The sequence below is a fragment of the Haemaphysalis longicornis genome, unplaced genomic scaffold (genome assembly GCF_048455015.1).
Source record: "Haemaphysalis longicornis isolate Haplotype H1 unplaced genomic scaffold, Haemaphysalis longicornis Haplotype H1 scaffold_5, whole genome shotgun sequence".
Classification (NCBI taxonomy): Eukaryota; Metazoa; Arthropoda; class Arachnida; order Ixodida; family Ixodidae; genus Haemaphysalis; species Haemaphysalis longicornis.
In genome coordinates, this window is record NW_027526385.1 from 56,700,972 (window position 1) to 56,720,002 (window position 19,031).

Below are 19,031 nucleotides of genomic sequence, written 5' to 3' on the forward strand. Positions count from 1 at the left end.
GAACCTGCTTGCAGCGCCAATAGTAGAGTTTGACATGTTTTATGTATGTATTTATTGTACTTAGGAAAAGGAAAAGCCACCAACAGGCGTAGTTTGTCTCGCCTAGGGGGCGGACACCGGAACGCCTGTTTTTCTTTTTCTGCTCTCTTTCACTCAATGAGCGTTTTTTGAATCTCTCAACGGCTGGCGTGGTGCGTTGTTGGTGTCCTGTGACTGTTTTTAAGTGACACCGCTTCGAGGTTGTTCCTCGTGCAATGCAATGGAGATTTCTGACGTCGTCAAGTCGTTCGTGCAATCTTGCAACGTCCAGCCATCGCACGACGAGTCGACGGTTTCGTGCGGCGGCGCCCAGCGGCAACTAGACGTGAGTGCTTCGGCGTTGCTTTTGTTGTCGGCGTCGTGCCTTCGAATATCGTCCACTTTTCAGTGTCAATGCCCTGTATTTCGCCGTTAACCTCGCGTAATCGCGACATTATCCTGAGCGCAATGCTCGCAGCATTGACAGGTGACATTAGAGCCACTAATAAGCTACTCTGTGACACTAGGTGACATGTCTACCGACTGGCGAACAGATGCTCAAAAATGCCACGAAATTTATCTTTCTAATTTATCTAAAAAAGTCATGCGCTGAGTCTCAATCAGTTCCAAAACACAGCTTGCAGCTCCATCATTTAGTCGTGGCAGTTTTACGTTTGGGCAAGCGTCTAGTAAGCGTCGCCGAATCTCTCCTATTTCGTCAACGGAATGTAACGCCTCTTCACAAAGGTAAAGGGACCATATTCCTCGGACCGCAAAGCGGGACGGGAGCTAGGGGAGGGGAGGTGTGAGAATAGGTTGAAGGGAGACTAAGGCTCAGTGAAATTTTGTTTTAACTGGAAGATAATACGTTTCGTAGTTCTCTCGGTCTTTCTTCGACGAGCAATGATGCGTTATTTGCTGAATAAGAAAGTGCTGAAGCATGCCTACCCAGCGTAACGTGTTGTTGGTACACTGCAACAAAGCATCTCAGACATTCGGGCTAAGCAAGGAACACACAACCCTTGCTTGCTTAGTTCCATCGTGTGCACTCTTTTCTTGAAGTTCCTCAAGCGGTTTCTTTCGGCCCTTTCATTCCTCCACGTTTTCATTAGTGACACTGAGCTTGATACCTGTTTTCCACATTTCCGGCTGAAAGCGGGACAAAACACCGTCCCACAAGCAGGCTGTGGGACAGCGGGACCACAGCCGCAAAACCGGGACGTCTGGTCACTTTACACAAAGGCCAACTGCAATCAAAATTTTAACCTCCTGAAAACATTCTTTTTTTTTTTTTTTATCTCCCAGGAAGTTTCAACGGCAACTGTTGAGTATAAGATATTTTTAAAGCGTTGTTAATCTTTGCATGCACCAGAAAGCTCAGAACGGATACCCTTTCGACAATGGCATCAGCGTGACGGTAAGTGCCTTGGCATGCGTCTCGCCCCAAACTGTTGACACGAAGGCTCCTGTGGTGTAGCCAAAGCGCTGGCTGCTGTTGGCGCACTCTGCTTCATCTTGTGTACCACGTCTGACGTCATGCTGCCCTGGCGCTTGCGACCACAGTCGGTCGCGTATTTCCAAACGCTTCGCTGCACGGAGCACCCACGTGACATGTCTGTAGGCGCGATGCAGAATGGTAATTAAACGTCATTGGCTGCTCCCCAAACCTAAAGCGACCTAAAACATACCAAATCACCATTACTAACAAAAAAAAAACGCGTAGATTCGATTTTTAAAAATTAAAGTCACAAAAAACTAAGCTATGATAAAAAAAAACCTAAGAGATAAACGTTCTGGGACTCGAACCCAAGCAGTCAGCGCCAGTATTCGGTACTCTTCACAGAGGCCACAGAGCCCAAACGGTGGGCGCGTTTTAGCAGACGCTGAAAAGAATAGCGCGCGCATTGACATCACACGCGTCACATGGGTGCTCTGTGCAGCGAAGCGTTTGGAAACACGCCAGCCGGTCTCAACGTGCAAGTGAAGACCGGGGCAAGGTGCAACGAGAACAGTGCTGTCTGGTCATGGTGGATACCTCAGTGTTTGTTTTGTCAAAACCAACACTAACACGAATAAACGAGGCTGTGAATAATTACCCTGCATTCAACCATCTAGTACCATTCTATGATTTCTGGGCTCGTAGCCACCCATAGCCGTGAAAAAGAAGTAACACAAATTTTGTTAAAAAGGGCTGTGATTTGGGTGAGTTGGTGAACGTTCATCATTGAAAATCAGCGCAGAAAAAACACAGCACAAAAAAGGAACGAGAAGTAGACAGGACAGTGCAGTGCTGTCCTGTCTACTTCTCGTTCCTTTTTTGTGCAGTGTTTTTTCCGCGCTGATTTTCAATGATGAACAAATTTTGTGTCCGTGCAAAAAAACTGGCATTGCCTTTAACCAGCATAGAAAATAGCTGCATTACCACCATGATACAAAGCACAGTGTCAGTGGTAAAACATGAATGGAAAAGGTGTACACCACCTACCAAGATCTTGGATTCTTTGGAAGCTGTGCTGTGAAGTGACGCGAGTCTGCCCGTTGAAGTATTATGCTCCGAAATATGAACAAACGTAGGCAAAGAAGGAAATGCAAACATGTAGCAGTCAAGGAGTCTTTAATAAGTACCGCCAGGCTTGAAAGCACACGAGTAGGGTCAGGCACTTCGAGGAATATTTTATTTTGCGACCTCAAGGTACATTCAAAGGTGCACACTATTCACCTTTTCTGCCACATACGTGGCCAAAGAAAGTGAAGCTGACAACCCAGTGTAACAGCGAGTACATGGCAACTGCCTTATTCTTGCTCCATGCCCAACAGGCCCTGCTCCCCCCGTACACTGTTCTGTACACAGCAGTTCGTGGTACTGCCCTTTTCCTTTTAAGGGCAGAGCACTTTAGGGGCTCACTTTGTCACCGTTGCTCGCTCGTTGGGCCCAAGTAGAGCCACGTGGCGTTCCGTCAAAGTAGCTGTTGTAATGGCGTCCCACAGAGGCTTCTAAAGCCAAGCGGTTTATATAGTCATAAACGTTTGAACCTCGTGGACCGCTGGCACTTGTCATACATCTCCCCGTTGTTTAGCGCAAAGAAAACTGCAGGTACATTTGAGGCGAAGTATACGTAATGAACCAGCAGTGCCCGCGTTCATTTAGTTAGGAACGCTCGTTGGGTTGGTTTTTACGATAGTAAGCGAAAAAGTGGCAGTGCAACGCCGGCACGTGCGGGAGGAACAGCGAGCACTAAATGAACAGAACTCCCGCTGTTGCAGTTTCAGGCAGGGGGCACGCGAGCACTGCGAAAGTGGGAAATTCGAAATGCGTTGGGTGGTAGCAGTGAGCGGATAACGGCTCTACAGCTCGTCATGGCGAATCACTGCTCTGCACTTCCGACAGCTTTCACATTGAGTAGAACGGCTTTTATTTTTCCGTGTTCCCCTCTCCCCAAAAAATAACAAAGTTGGGAACAACACTTTTTTTTTTAATTGCGAAAGTTTCCTGTGCAGCATAAAACGGTGCAGGCGAGTGTGTTTAAATGTACGTAAACAGGGAGTTTTCACTAAGAAAGTCTATAAGGCTCCGGTGATACGGCCTAAAGAGCCAGCGTCTGTAGTCGGGAGGCCGGCCTGGGTTGAGTCCCACACTATGTAGTACTTGCTGTTGGGAACGTTGGAGGCCACGGCAAGTCCACAGAAGATGGGGAATGTCTGCGGTCGATGTCGACGTGTTGCAAAATGGACATGTCCGGCCAAACGGAGCCCGTCGATCCGGGGGCCAGGTGTGGGTGACAGCTGGTGTAAGAGCAGCCCTGACGCGAATCCTTCGTGGCCCACCAGGGAGGTTTGATACACACGGTGGAATAGGTGCGTGTGTGGAGCGTGTGGAACAACACTTGCTCCAGTAAAGCGATGGCAGGTTGAAAGCCAATGAAAATAAATAAGTGAGGGCAGTGACCCAAAATGTAGTTTTTAGATCAAACCTTTTACACTTCTGTACGTGGCAGTTGGTGCCACTGCCCTCACAATTGTCGCACTTTCTTTGCCCAGGTCCTCAATGGCTTGGTGGGGTCGCGAGACCTCAGCTTCTTCACTGGCCTCAGCCGGCCCGCCCACGAGTGCGTCACGTGCTGCGTCGCCATCCTGTTCGACATGCAGCCAAACTTGCCGCTGGCCGGCAAAGTTCTCACCTTTCTGCAGCACTTGGCGAAGGAACCGCGTCTGTTGCACTGGCTGCGCGAGGAATTCGAACTGCACTCTGCGCTCGTGGAGTTGCTCCAGAATCGGCTTGTCGAGGACAACACGCCGGTTCAACTTCAGGTGGGTCAATGCGGGAGCGTCGCCTTCCTCCACTTCATGAGGGAGGAAAGTCGTGGTTCGTAAATTGTGGCTTCTGAAGAAACATCTCCACTAACGTGAAACCTGGGGTGGGGCAAAGCATGCAGTGTATGAATGTATTCTTGGCACCTTGGCGTTTTCGCCAACGGAGATGAAACCGTTGGAGTGGGTAGAGGTATACAGCTGTGCTGTAAAAGTCTCTTCTCTTTGAAGTATGCAGCTCTCTAGTGAGAGGCCTAAACGAGTGCGCGTTACGAAGCGTTCCAGCGCGAGGCAGAAACCAGTGTCCCACTGTTTTTTTATTATCATTTTTTTAGTATACCTTATGAAGTTGAACCACACCGCAAACGACGAGACAAAGGACGATAGCAAGAGGACACACAAGCGCTGACCTGGTTCCATGTCTGAAGGAAGGTGCAACGCCTCCAAAAGAGCACTTCCATCTCGTCACCCTCATCGCTATCGCCTGTTGCCGCGCACGCACCTACTCCTTCTGTTTGCACCACCATCAGCTTCCGCAAGAGGTTCAAGCGCTCTTTTGGAGGCGTTGCACCTTCCTTCGGACATGGAAGCAGGTCAGCGCTTCGTGTGTCCTCTTGCTATCGTCCTTTGTCTCGTCGTTTGCGCTGTGGTTCAACATGCATCACCAACTTGCCCAAGTTTTCACGTTGCTCAGCCTTTCGAAGTGCTCTATCGTGAGGCATAAACGAGTGTCGGAGTGTTTTAGTATCGTGACTACATGAGACAAACGATGACGACGGCAGGAGACGCCAACAGCCCCAGCCCCTCAGGGGCTTTGCCCCTAAAAAAAATTCGAGCCGTCCCTCTCTGGGGAGGTGGATGACTAGTGAAGCTTTCTAACAGAATTCATGCGATAGGTACGGGCAAATTTGATTCCTCTTAAGCGTTGACAGCAGTCATCCCTGAGAGTTTTCCGTCTCACAGTATACATACAAGGAACCAGAGCCGTGGATTTTGCTGTGGTTATATGCGGTTAAAGGCACATTCCCACTTGTGATTCGGCACATCGTGCGACGTCGTAAAAAGGTGAGCTGGCCGTCACTTTTCGTCGCTTTGCGACAGCGGATCCAATCACTCTCGGACCGAATTCCCGCGTGGCGCGATACCATCACAAAACCGGATAGCCAATCATAGCCTTGGAGTGTGCTGACGTAGCTGCTGGAAGCTAAATGTTTGTTTACATCCAGCGCTCCAAAAAGTGGCAAGCAATTTTTGTCAGTGGCTTCAGCGTACGCGTGTACAAATGAACGGAGAGAGTGGGGCTCTTCAGTGGGGAGAAACGTGTTTGAATTGTAAATGCAAGTAATCTTTGTATTATCCAGATGGATAGTGGAGTGGTAGGCAGACCTGCGGCCTTTTCATACGTCTATTGACAAGTAGTAAGAACTGTGGAGTTCGAAGGCATCAGAACTTCTGCATCTGTGCTCCTGCAATAATATGTTGAAAAGAGCCTGCTTGAGTTTGTTGTTTTTTGGCTCCTCCCACAATGTGTGTACGAGATTTCGGCGCACGATAAAGATCCCCAGGTGGTCAAAATTAATCCGGAGCCCTCCACTACGGCGCGCCTCATCGCCTGCGTTGCGTCGGCGCGTTAAACCCTACAATCAAAAAGCTCCTCCCACAACCCACAATGCTTTCGGCACTGTTCCAGGAGCATGTGGTCTAGAGTGATTTCTACCTGTTTTTGTCGCACTAGTGTAGCATAACGTGTGGGTTCGAGCTAGTTGGTAATCCATAGTGCAAAGTTAAAGTGCAAAAAATTAGACAGAAGACGAACGAGACAAGGACAAGCGCTACTTCCAACTGAAAATTTTATTTACAAAAGCAGCATATGTATACATACTCTAGTTTAGAACAATGCACACATGATCTGTTTTTTTTTTGTATTTTTTTCACCATTTCGTATATATATGTCGTTTTTGTGAATAAAATTTTCAGTTGGAAGTAGCGCTTGTCCTTGTCTCGTTCGTCTTCTGTCTAATTTTTTGCGCTTTAAATTTGCACTATAGTGTAGCATATTTTTGTATGGGTGCAAATGGTAAAAGCAGCTAGATGTCGTACAAGTCGGGTAACAGCTCCGCTAAATGCAGTCGCATTGCTATATGTAGCAAGTGCGAACGCCGCCGCGTGACGTGCCCGAATTACCGGTGGGAATGTGCCTTATAGGAGCCATGGAGGCAAAGCACAAGTTTGGTTCATTCGATAGATCGCCTCGGTAGAGTCATATTGACACCACTTCTACCGCTCACTTTGCTCAAATAGGCTACATAATTAGGAAAAAAGGATATGGCTATGTGACCCACTAGCTCATTTCCCACAACAGAACCTATGATGTCATATGCCCGGCTGTGCGATTGGCTTGGGCCGGCAAAAGCAAACGTAAATTAGGCACGGCTTATGAGCTTGCCGAACGAGCTATTTGCACGTAAATTTAGGGCATACTCTTTTTATAGCAGTAAGAATGGTGGGGTAAGCAAAGGAAGTTGTGAAAGTACACGTAAACACCAAATCAGTTAGTGCGGCACTTTGCCAGCTGACCGCTAACACAGCCTTCGGACGCGCTGCTGGACTTCTCTAAAACAGCACTGACCAGCTGACAAACGCGGCACGGTCACTTACGTCACCATGTTTGTCGAGTCATTAAGAAACAATTACTATGAACCATAATAAAAATACGGCAGGTATAGAAGCACGGCCAAAAGCAAAGAGCGAACACTGGCACTTCAGCAGTATTGCAGCACCATCTACGAAAGTAGGCGATAGACGGTAATTAAACGGGTGCCTGTGAGATAGGAGCAGCCCTGGTCAGCAGGCTATATTTAGTTTTAAAGGAGCCATGAAGACAAAATACAAGTTGGGTTTATTAGAAAGACTTCTTAGTCCCGATAACAATGATACCAATATCATCGCAATCTTCGAACAAATAACGGAGATATGAAAGAAAACGTGTGAAGCAGTCGCGACCCCCTAGCCAATTTCCCGCAACTTTTCTATGACTTCACGGAACCTTGTTTGCGCGATTGGCGGCCGCCCAACTGACCTGTCGCGACGACACATGACTGGACGTCTGTAATGGGGTCTCTAGTTCCATTTGACCGCATCACTTGAACGCTAACGCGCAGTGGAAGCACTGAAAATTATGTTTTATTGTTGGCCCGTATGACGTCACTCTTGCACTGTGGCGCAAAATTTGAAATTTATTAAATAATTCTTGCTTTTTTTTTTGTCGTTGAAAAACACCTTTTGTGGCTGTAATGGAGCTGAGTGAGATACTGAATCCTAGTTCTTTCAAATTAAACGAAGTTGTATTTTCTCTTCATGGCTCCTTTAAGGCTTTGCTGTTAATACGTCATTGTAGACGTCACGAAAACACACGATTTAGCGGGAGCATGGAAATTTTTACTTAAAATATTTCCTTTCTCTGTGAATAAAGCATCATTTGCTGCCGAACGAGCACTTATGGCCATATAAAACACTTAGTCTTTCGAATAAAACAAACTTGTATTTTGTCTGCATGGCCCTGTCAAAGAAAGTTTGTTGAGCAACAGCACGGTTTTTGCACCAGAAGCACACCGGGAACACGCAGAGAACTGGTATGCAGCCAAAGCCGCGTTTGGCGCTGTCTTTACCTTGGCTGACCTTGAAGGTCAGGCTGACGCTTTTCTGGGTTTGACCTGGATTGATAACCTTGGATTTACCAAAATTTTCCAAGCTCACAAGTGGGAAGTGTAAGATAGTGGGTAAGCATCCTTTTTCAAGGACTTATCCTCATACGCACACCACCACATATGTTTGCCTCGAATTATCTAAGCTTTAAAGGCTTTCGCTAATGTTCGAGCAATACTTGGTTGCAAAATTGCGCTCCATTTCTCGCAGTTTTGGTCTTTGTTGTTTGTTTTCTTGTGATTTTTAAAAAAACACCATTCGTTGTGAGCTTAAGCAACCCTTGTATGTGCCTGAATCCTTGCCGTCAAAGTTGTATGATGAACGTATTCCTCTTGTTGTTTCTTTTTTTTTGTGTGTGTCTGTGTTCAAAACTGCAGATAATCGAGCTCCTTCGAGACGTGTGCTACAGGTACCAGGTCACAATGACAGAGTCCAAGATTGGCTACCTCAGTGACTTCCTCTTCAAGCACGTGTGAGTTCATTTTCGTGTTATATACGTGCCACACGTGCACGAAAAACGACTAAGTGTTTAAACCCTTGAGATACCGAATTACATTATTTGGGCGGGGCGGGCTGCACGCGAAAACGCGAAGGCATTAAATGTGTTAGGCATGATGGTGATGATGACCAAAAAGAGAAATGCGCTCATATTTTAGAAGTTTTTTACGTAGAGAAAAAGTTCATACTTAATCACAGCGCGAAAGACGGGACAGACGGAAGAATAACCACAGGACAGGCGCTGACTCTAACTGAATTTATTGAAAACACGCCACAAACATTTATACCGAGGGCAGACAACGCCGTACGTGTCAAAGTTGCATACAAAAACAGAAAGAAAAACAAAGAAAAAGGGCAGCATGGCTTATTTGTCGTTATCCATGAACTGGACCTCTTTATCAGTAAGCACCACTAAAGCGTGGCTCATGCACTTTTCGCCCCTCTTGCTAATGTGACAAGCTTCAACTACCGTATTTACTCGTGTCATGAACCCTCCCTCCACTTTTCTTCTTGAGAATTTACTTTTTTGTCACTTTGAATAAAAAATGCAGCGGGGATATGTTTTTATCTCAGCATGTTTGCTGATCCCTTAGGCCATCACAGTAACTTGATATCACGCGACAGTACACGCAGGTATGCTAAAAACGCATTCCAAAAAAAGAAATCTCAACAGTAGCCAGAAACGCAAGCAGGAATGCTGTGGCTCACAATTTAAAAATTGCGCGCTTGCAGTGCGCCACCTGCTGAACACAAAACAAAGCTTGCACCATAAAAACATTGCGGCATGCGAACAAAGCGCAACACGCACTCCGCACTCCTTCTCTGCTCTTTGCCGTTCCGGCTGGTTTTGGTGGCGTGCAAACAAAGCACCAAACGTACTCCACACTCCCCTGCTCTCGCCGTTCCGCGACTCCGCCATGACGATCTGTGGTGTTGTTGTTCAGCTGTGTTCCGACCTTTTTTTTTTTTTTTGTGTGCTCCTGGTGCGCGCCGTACGATGGGCCAGTACATGAGCTGCACAGGCAGTTTTAAACTGAATGTGGTGGAGCATGCGTTGATGCACATGGGAGCATGCGCTGTGCATCATGATGCGCATGATGCACAGCATGCGTTGATGCACATGGGAGGAGCATGCGCTGTGCATCATGATGTGCATGATGCACAGCATGCGTTGATGCACATGGCTGAGTGGCATTTCAGTGTTGACCCACTGCGTGTACACTACGGGCGAAAACAAGGTTTTTGGTCGGTGAACAAGGATCGCCGTGTGTTTCGTGGGCCCAAAAAAAGGGAAGTTTCCGGGTGTGAGAAAAGTTTTGGAGTGCCTTGACGCCACGGAAGACGGTGCGCTGTCGGCTGACTACGAATGTGAAGCCGCAAGTGACTTCAGTAAGCAGGACAGCTCCATGGCGAGTAGGGGTCCTCTGGCATGGTCAGAATAAAAAGGAAATTCCATTACATAATCACCCAGGTGTTTTTACGGAAATGGTAAGGCTCTGGCGCACTTCATTTAGCAACTTTATCGTGTGGAATTTCAACTTTTAAAAAATCTATTGCAATTTTTTCCCGCATAATGAACCCTCCCCCCAAATTCATGCCGAATTATCTGAAAAAAAAAGTGGGTTCAATATGCGAGTAAATACGGTATCTCTCGGTGTAACTGCTTCGGGTGCTTGGTAACAATATCAGTTTCCTCAAACACCGGGTGGCAGCCACACGTGTGGCAGTGTGAGGGCAAATGTGGTCGTGGGCGTTTGTCGAAAGAGAGCGCATGCTCTCACAGTCTAACATTCGCACACCTGCCAGTCTGCCCTATGCATGACGCACCACACGAAAGAGGGACTGGGTACACGCTGGTTTGGCACTCCACATATCTGTGCTCGTGCTTTTTTACCACGCCCTGATTTTGCGGCCCTTTCTGCTAACGAAGCTTTTCTTCGTACGGCAGCGCACATTCCCTCCAGTTTACGCGGGACGGAAAAAACCTCGGTGACACCATACCAACCAGCAACATTCTTCAAACCGTGCGACGTACGGTGCACATAGAGAATCACAGCCAGTTTATTTCCATCCGGTTTTTTGCTTTCCTTTCCTTATCGGGGCCCCCATGAGACTTGACATGCCTGATCAACTTGTTACCACAACTCCGGAGCACTGCCCTAGGGTAACCTGCTGCCTCTAGCCTCTTTAACTGACCTTCAAAGCTCTCGTCCACAGTATGGTGGCAGGAGTGGGTGGGTTAAGGCTGAGCGCAACACATAAAACCCACTCCATTCTTCACTAATTTTGAATGTCCTGAGCCATAACTTAGGAGGGGTTTCTCAGAGTGAGGCAAGTACATCCAACAGGCATGGCCTACCTCAAATCTTAATCTTAAACGGAGGTCCAGGAACTGCAGCTCTTGGTTTTTTTGGAAGCTCGACAGTAAACTTCAAACCAAAACCACTTTCATGGAACACTTTCAGAAGATCAATGGCAATGCGTGGTAATTTATCGGAGTTCACAAAGGCAAGGCATTCATCCACATATCTACAGATGTTACTTGCCAGACCACACAGGTTTCGCTCGATGGCACGGTCAACCCTGCTAAGAAAAATATCGCTGAGTACTGGGGCAGCACACGATCCAATAAAAACACCGGATCTTTGCATAAACAGCGGCCCTCCCTAGTCTACAAAGGTGGACTGCGGGTAAAAAGTAAGAAGTTCAAAAAAGGACTCTACAGAAATGCCACAGCGGCTCATGAAGACCTGTTGATCATTATCTTTGACGATGCACATCTTCACGCTTTTCATTGGCTGAACATGGGGCAGGGGATAAAAAAGGTCTTCTATGTCAACACTGAGCGCTCGGCAGTCCCTTGGATTGTCTAGCTTCAAGAATTCCACAATTCTGCCTGAATTGGGAACCCGAAAGGGGTCAATAATGGTTAGCCTAGACAGGTTCCGCTGTAGGAACCCTGACACTACCCGCTGCCAAGAACCTCGTTCAGAAACAAGGGCCCTGAAGGGAAGGTCTAGTTTATGAGTTTTTGCGGAGAAGACATCGAGGTGCCCTTTCTTAGTGGACTTAACTTCAGATACCAATCGTTCCAAACTTAGCTCGTTTAAGAGGGCCAATGCCCTCTCCTTCACTTTTGACGGTTTGTCTCACAAGGGCACGAAATTCTTATTCATAGCTTTGGCACTTTTTTTCACGAACATGCCTACAGGAAGAAGTACAAAGTATCCCTCCTTTTTCGACGCCATGACGCGCAGACCATTTGACGCGAAAAAATCAACAGCAGGCCTAATGTGCCTGTGCACCCTAGGCCTACCTACACTCCGAGCCAATGTGTCCACGCACTCCAAAACGCCCGCTAAGGGGCCGAGACGTGCATATGCGCTTCAAGTTGGCTCTGTGTTTTTTTTTTTTTATGTAAGAGCGTAAGTTCACTACCTGATATGCACCTAGTCCGTTGATAGCATAGGTCGGCGAAACAGAAAGAACTCACTCAAACTCAATCACAATTTTTTTCATTCACGCTGTACTCAATCAAACTCAGACTCAAAAAGTTCGTCTGTTCACAAAATCACTCGTACTCACTCATCAAATATCATTTGTAATCGTACTCACTTGTACTCAAACTCATTTGTCCTCACGAGTATTCGTACTCAATCTGTACTCATGAGTACTGAATCTGTACTCATGAGTACTCAATGAGTACTACTGCTCATGAGTACTACTCATGAGTACTACTCATTTTTCACTCATGAGTACTACTCATTCTGCACTCGTGAGTACTCAATCTGTACTCATGAGTACTCAATTTGTATTACTCACGAATAATCAACTTATCTGCACTGTTAGCTAGGTCGTAGCTCGAATGAAAGACAAAGTAGAAAAAAATAAATTGTTTAATTGATTAGAAAAACACAGGTTACATATAAATCAGGACAGAGGAAGAAAACGTCTGACGCGGTTCACTGTCGTTGGGCGACTTACTGCGCGAAGGCAAGTACATGTGAGAAAGCGAAACGGAAGGTAAGCACTCGCGTTGCGTCTGGTGTCTCCTCCTGTTCTCAGGCCGGGTCGGGCTCAGGGGAGCTCGGGGGTTGTCGGTGCAGCCGTGGCCGTAAACTGCGTTTTTCTGCGTGTCTTCGGGTGGCAGCTTTTGTCGTCCGTTTTCTTGTTTGCACTACTGTACTCAGGAGTGCATATACTCAAGAGTGCAAGCACTCGCAAAAACAGTATTCATGAATATTGTACTCATGAGTGCTGTGTACTCATGAGTACTGTGTACTCATTAGTACTCAAACTCATGAGTACTCATACTCATGAATACTGTACTCATGAGTACTCATACTCATGAGTAGTGTACTCATGAGTACTGTACTCACGAGTAGTGGACTTACCTCTATACTCACTCGTCATCGTACTCACTGTTTTTTTTCTTAGTGTGTGATCACTCATCATCGTACTCACTCGTGAGTTTGAGTACAAATGAGTGTACTCACGAGTGAGTACGCAGACCTATGGTTGATAGTCAGGAACCCTTTCCAGTGTTTAACAACCAAGAGGTGACCATACTGCTTGTTTCAGCTAGCCAGGACCTGTCAGTGACTAAGTATTTTAGCCATGGCCAAAGAATTCACAAAACTTCTTTTAATGTGCTGAGTGTGGTTGCAGGCAAAAGTGTGCACTTGTAGACAGACGGCCCGTGTGGTGTTGTTCGTTAAGGGTTAGAACTTAACGGCAAGCATTTTTTGTGTGTACACTTTCAGCGAATCGGAAGACAGTGAACTCTTTCTGCCCTGTCTGGAGCTTCTCAACTACATCTCTTGGAGCCCTGTTGTCCAGCGGTACATGTGCATGATGGTAAGCACTTGCCATTTGTTTGCGTGTTCTTTTTAACTCCACTCCTACTCTGTCACATTTACATTTCAACATGAGGTATTCAGATTGCGGTGTGTAGCGGAAAGCTTGGTGGTAATTCTGTACAGGCCTCAAGCTAGGCTCTGGAGTCCTAGAATAAACAAGCGAAACAACTTCATAAGATTTCTTGGTAATATCAAAAGCACCGAAAACTCAAAGGGACACTGACGTCAAAATACAAGTTGCTCTAAAATCGATAGATTAACTCACTGAGAACGCGAATAGGCCACTCTTACGCATAGCTTTTATTTTTTTTATTTTTTTAGGTAAGGTTGAAAATAGTGGAAGTGTGAAGACCGGTGCGATCGTCACTGGCTATACCACACAACTTGCGCAAGTGGATAAATTGTTTGCGTGTGCTTTTCGAGGAAGCGTGCAAGATGTGCACAAGTGTTTCTTTTGACGCCAACTTTCGTGGGGCTACAAAAGGGCAATATGTTTTTCTTCAACAAAGCGTCAGTACTGATCACGGGTTTTATGAAGGAACCTTTTCCTTAATGGGGCGAAGCTGTGAAGGACATGATGGGAGTTCAAGAAAGCACGACTGATTCCACTAAAGCTGACCACACCACTCGATACGTGGTAGCGTTGTATTTGGTTCCTTCTATACCACTGTACATGACGACTGCCTCACTTGCTTTTGGTTCATCGTGATGCAAACAGTGGCAGCAGTCGCTGCTTGCATCAGTTTTGATGATTTCTCAGCAATAAGACATTTTCTGGCACCGAGTCAGTGCTAAACTGCCTCTCGGAAGGTCAGTCTTTTGTTTGAAACCAACTTGCTCTGGTTGTCTTCAGGGTCCCTTTATTAAGTTAGGCTCTGGAGTACTAGAATAAACAAGCTCAACTTAGGAGGATCTCTTGCTGAAATCAAAAGCACCAAAACCTGAATTATAGCTGAACAGAAAGGTAATGTCAGTGCTGCTAAATTTTTCCCTTGGTTGTCCACCTCTGTCTCTTCTAAATGGGGTAATAGCGGGAATGTGTCCTTAGTCAATCCGCTGTTAAAGAGAGAGGAGAGAGGGAGCACTACAGCAGAAGCTATTGTCAATCAAGAGTGCACTCAAGCCCGCAAGCTGTGGAACAGATGTTGTCGCTTAACCATATGGAAGACTGGAAGAGAAAAAAAAACACTTCTGCAGCTTTTCCCCATGGCCAGTGAAAAGGCCTCAGCAGTACCAGTGCTTCAGTGGGCCTGACGTTTTTTTATGGCTGACTGTTGCATTAAAGGTGCCACCAAGACGGAAACACAATTTTGGTCCATTGAAAAGACTCCCCATTGTCATAATAATAAGGATACCAAATTGCAAGTTTAAAGCAAATAATCTAGACATTAAGAAAAACCAACGGAGCAACGGCGGCACCCCAGCTACTTTGCGGCGATTCCTCTATGGCGTCGTGAAAAACTTGTTTTTGCGATTGGCGGCTGCCGGCCAAATCCACCACCCAGCAATATGACTGGGTGACTGTATGGGGCCCCTGGTCCCACTTGATCACATCACTTGTATGGTAACATGTAGTTAACGCACTGGTAACCATGTTTTTAGCACTTGTGTATACTACATGACAGTAGCGCTAAATCTGAAGTTTTCTTTTTATTATTATTAGTTACATTTTTTTGGTGTGTGTTTTCCAAAAACGTCTTTCATTGCGGGAGGAAGGCTGGGCAAGTTACCAACAGCTATTTCTGATTTCTGAACAAAGGACTCCCCCCCCCTTCCTGGTGAGACCATTGCATAAGTTCTAGCTTTGCATTGTCCTTACTGGGGAAACTTGTTAGCCTCCACAGTGCTGGAAACAAGGCATGCAAACGAAGCACTGTTTGCAGAAGCACGAGCAGCTCCTTGCTTTTTAAAACTGAAAGCTGTCTTCGCGGGACCAATGGCGTCCCGTCAGAAAAATACTGATGCATTTATTTCCCCATAGACTGGCTGGTCGACTGGAAAGCTCTGAAAAGATTCCTGGACGCACAGCGCGTTTGTGAAACCCGTTGCGTCAAAACAGTTACTTGAAACTCGTGAAAAAGGAATGGTTCTAGACGAAACAGTACACGCTTTGATCATGGAGTACAATAGCATACCTTTATCTCATAAACGACGTATAAAAGGAGCACTGACACCAATTTTCGGCTTTAAAGGGACAGACAACCGATTTTTGTCGCGCATATGTTCTCTAGCTCATATGAAAGCCAGCGTTTTATATAGCCCGGTAACAACAAGCAATTTTTAAACAAACTGGCGGAAATAATTTTAATTTGGCAGCAAACTTCCTGAAATCGGAAGGGTGGCCGTTCGTAGTGTCGAAACTTGACACTACAATATGTGTCCCTGTCACGTGGCCTGCAAACCTAGCAGCTACTGCAACTGCTGAAACGTTTATTTACGTATTGAAAACCTTTTAACACACATATTTGTACAAGCTTAAATAGTATATGTATTTCTAAACATTACTTTGAAAATTCTAAAGACATGCCGCCCGCCGCCACTGGGTTGCTCTCAGTGTGGCTAACTGAGCCACCATGCCCAGAATCAACGCAGCGTTCAGCAAACAGACCCAGCGAAGGAGCTTTGATGATTCTGTCTAAGTCAGGGGCATTTGTTCTGCCAAAATATTTGATTTCAGTCTCCAAATACGCCAACGGCAGCTTAAAAAAAAAAAAAAAAAAGTCGCGCCCGGGGAGAACCGAACTTCCCGCCTCCACAGTGTGAAGCGGTGAAGCCAGATTCTACCTATCGTCTACCCCAACAGGTGGCGCATTCATGCAAAATAGACCCTTGCATTAAAAAAACACATAATGGAACAGAAAAGCCTGCGATTCACACTTTTTTTAGCTGGTAACACGTTTTTAAATATCGTTTTTTATTTCGCATACAGACAAAAGTATGTTGCCGAGCTACTCTATATCATGGTTGCCAGCATTAGTTTTGGGAGGGACACATACGGCTCGTAGATCAGAAAATTCGATTTAAAAAGTTCTAGAGCGTTATCAGCAAAACCGTTTCTTGTCAAGGTGCTTTAAGTGATGCCCTTTCATTTGGGATAGAGAATATATACTCGACAAAAATCGGTTGTCTGTCCCTTTAATATTATTGCACAGTTCGCTTCCTTCACTCGACAGAATACCCTCGCTGAAATATGAGCGGCCTGCGACGCAAAGAACATAGTTCAATTGGATCTCATTTATCGCGCCGACGGAGCAGCGCGCGGAGCGGCACTCGGCACATGGACATCAGCGTGACATCACTCCAGGAGAGGAAAAACAAGTGACGCGACAGCGCTCGTCAAAAACTCGTGACGTCACTTCACGCGCGCGGCCCACCGAGCAGCGAGCGGGCGCAACACCCTCTCAAGCGGGCGCCAGTGATGTCCGCACAAAGCGGTGCGGTCAGGCAGGGAGTCTGTCATATGCGCCGTTCGGGATGAAAGCGCGGGAATTTGAAACAAATGATTTTCAGGCCGTTCAATGTAATCAGGGTGTCTAGCGACCGGGAAAACCGGGAAAAGTCAGGGAATTTTGCGCCACCGGGAAAAGTCAGGGAATTGTCAGGGAATTTTTCAATCAAGTAGTACCAGTCAGGGAAAACCACGTCGGGGCCTGCCCACAGTTTCAGAATAGGGGAAACCAGTGTTGGGGGCCCCCAAGAAGTTACCGAACGCAACACGTTCGCGCGCGACGAAAACGTAAACCGCATGAAACGTTTTCTGGTTTTTCTGCAAGCAAAAAAATTCCCCCGCATTTCCCCGAGGGGGAGAATGTGAAAGTGCGAATGCACGGTTGTCGGCCCGCTTGCGGCGCTTGCGCTCGGCCCCCGCAGCCCACCGCCTCGCCGCCTTCTCTTCCATCTCTTCCATCGGGTTTGTAGTATCACGTGTACACCACGCAGTTATCAAGCCGCTATAACGCCGCTGAGTCGCCAACGCACGCCGCTGACGACGTAGTTTGAATGCGTTAAAGATATAAGGCGCGTTACTCACACTGATATCAGCGTGGCGTCCGTGGCTTAGTCGGTAGCGCGTCGCGCTGCGGCCGCAAAGTCCTCGGATCGAAACCTGGCGCCGGATGCTGTTTGTTTTTTAAATATAGAGGAGCACTGCGGACGCCGACGCCGCCGCCGCCACCGCCGCCGCCGGCGGTGGATGGTTTGGGGTCGCTTATAAAATGCATTCGCACTTAAAACGCGCCGCGCACGCCTGAGGCGTGCTGACGGCGCCGCGAAAACCACCTGCGCGGTGCGCGCCGAGCGGCAGGCGCCGGCAACATGGCGGCTGCACCCTGCACCGGCCGCGGAGTAGTGCGGTAGCTCCAACGACCGCTTCTAACTGCTCTTTAAAATGCTACTCAAGGCACAAACGCACTTGCTTGTGCAGGAAAGGAGCCACGCACGAAATCGTCGACGCGACCGTGAAAATACCCCGCACGAATCGCGCGCAGAAACTCGCCGTGCGGTTCACGCAGCTCACAGCTGGCTTAGGTTGCTGGTTGCACTTGTGCAGAGGGGCGATGTAGGTGGTGCCCAAATCGCACGCACAACGCGCTTTTTTTTTCCAGCGAATTTCAAGAGTCAGCGCTTTTTTGAAGAGCTAATCTTGAAAGAACTTCATTCTTATGACATCGGAAGCCAGAATTACCTAATCAAAAAGGAACATGAAGTGGTTTTCTGCTCGCGAAAATGCGCCGCGCACGTCACAGACGCTCTGACGCTGCCGCGGAACCGCCTGCACGCTGCGCGCGGTGCCGCCGGCAGCGGAAACATGGCGGCGCCTTCGACCGCGAACTGGTGATGGGAGATCGAGCGACCGCTTCTAAGCGCTCTCTAAAATGCCACACAAGGCACGCACGAAGTTGCTTGTGAAGTAAAGGAGCTTATAATGTGGGCGAAAACGGTACTATGAAACATCATCCGCGCCGTTAGTGTTAGCGCCCATGCAATACCTGCCAGGGTTACGTAAGCCTAAACATCTCTTGCGGGGCCATCCGGCTGTCTTGAGAGCTTCAAAACTGCCACCATGAGGCGTGCGGCTCTCCATTGGCGGAAGTCGGCAGGCTCCTCCCACTTCCTCGCGCGACGCGCGTCATTTTCTGAGCGAGGCAGAAGCTGCCGCGCGCGCGAATCGTCGACGCGATTGTGAAAAAATCGCACGCGCAACGCCGACGCGCCCGAGTCGCGTGCAAAAACGTACCATTCGGTTCACGTTGCATGTCGAGCCAGGACAATAAAAAAAAAAAAAGCAAAAGGTGCTCGCTGAAGCGCAACTTGAAGCTTCTATCCCGCAAGATGAAATAAACTCTCTGAAGCCGTAACAGAAGGCAAGCAAACCTCAAACTGAAGTTAATGTGTTTTGTATATGCTTTTTATATGCTTCATAGACCATTTCCACAGAATGGCGCCTGTTGTATAAGTCAGGGAATTTCGTTTAAAATGGTCATGGAAAACATGGAAAAGTCAGGGAAATTGAATTAGGCAATTTGCTAGACACCCTGGTAATTAACTATCGCGCGCTGAAGTATTTGAAGTGCTGTTTCAGGTTTGCCAGACCATTAAGCATCGATAAAAGCAAGAAAACTGTAACATAAAAGTTTCGTGTCA

The 19,031-nt window shown here is 47.2% G+C and overlaps 1 protein-coding gene across 2 annotated transcripts in view; it reads left to right on the forward strand.

Moving 5' to 3' along the window:
- The first annotated feature begins 72 nt into the window (after positions 1-72).
- The window catches only part of LOC144138251 (protein CIP2A homolog), a 91,087-nt gene continuing 72,128 nt past the window's right edge, over positions 73-19,031 (forward strand). Inside the window, exons 1-4 of one of the 2 annotated variants that reach the window (XM_077670434.1) lie at positions 73-364; positions 4,057-4,326; positions 8,409-8,503; positions 13,293-13,386. In XM_077670434.1, coding sequence (XP_077526560.1) covers positions 260-364; positions 4,057-4,326; positions 8,409-8,503; positions 13,293-13,386 — 564 coding nt within the window. In that variant the 5' untranslated portion in view covers positions 73-259. Of the gene's footprint in view, positions 365-523; positions 766-4,056; positions 4,327-8,408; positions 8,504-13,292; positions 13,387-19,031 lie in introns of those variants that run through there. The other variant, XM_077670435.1, reaches the window with a different exon arrangement.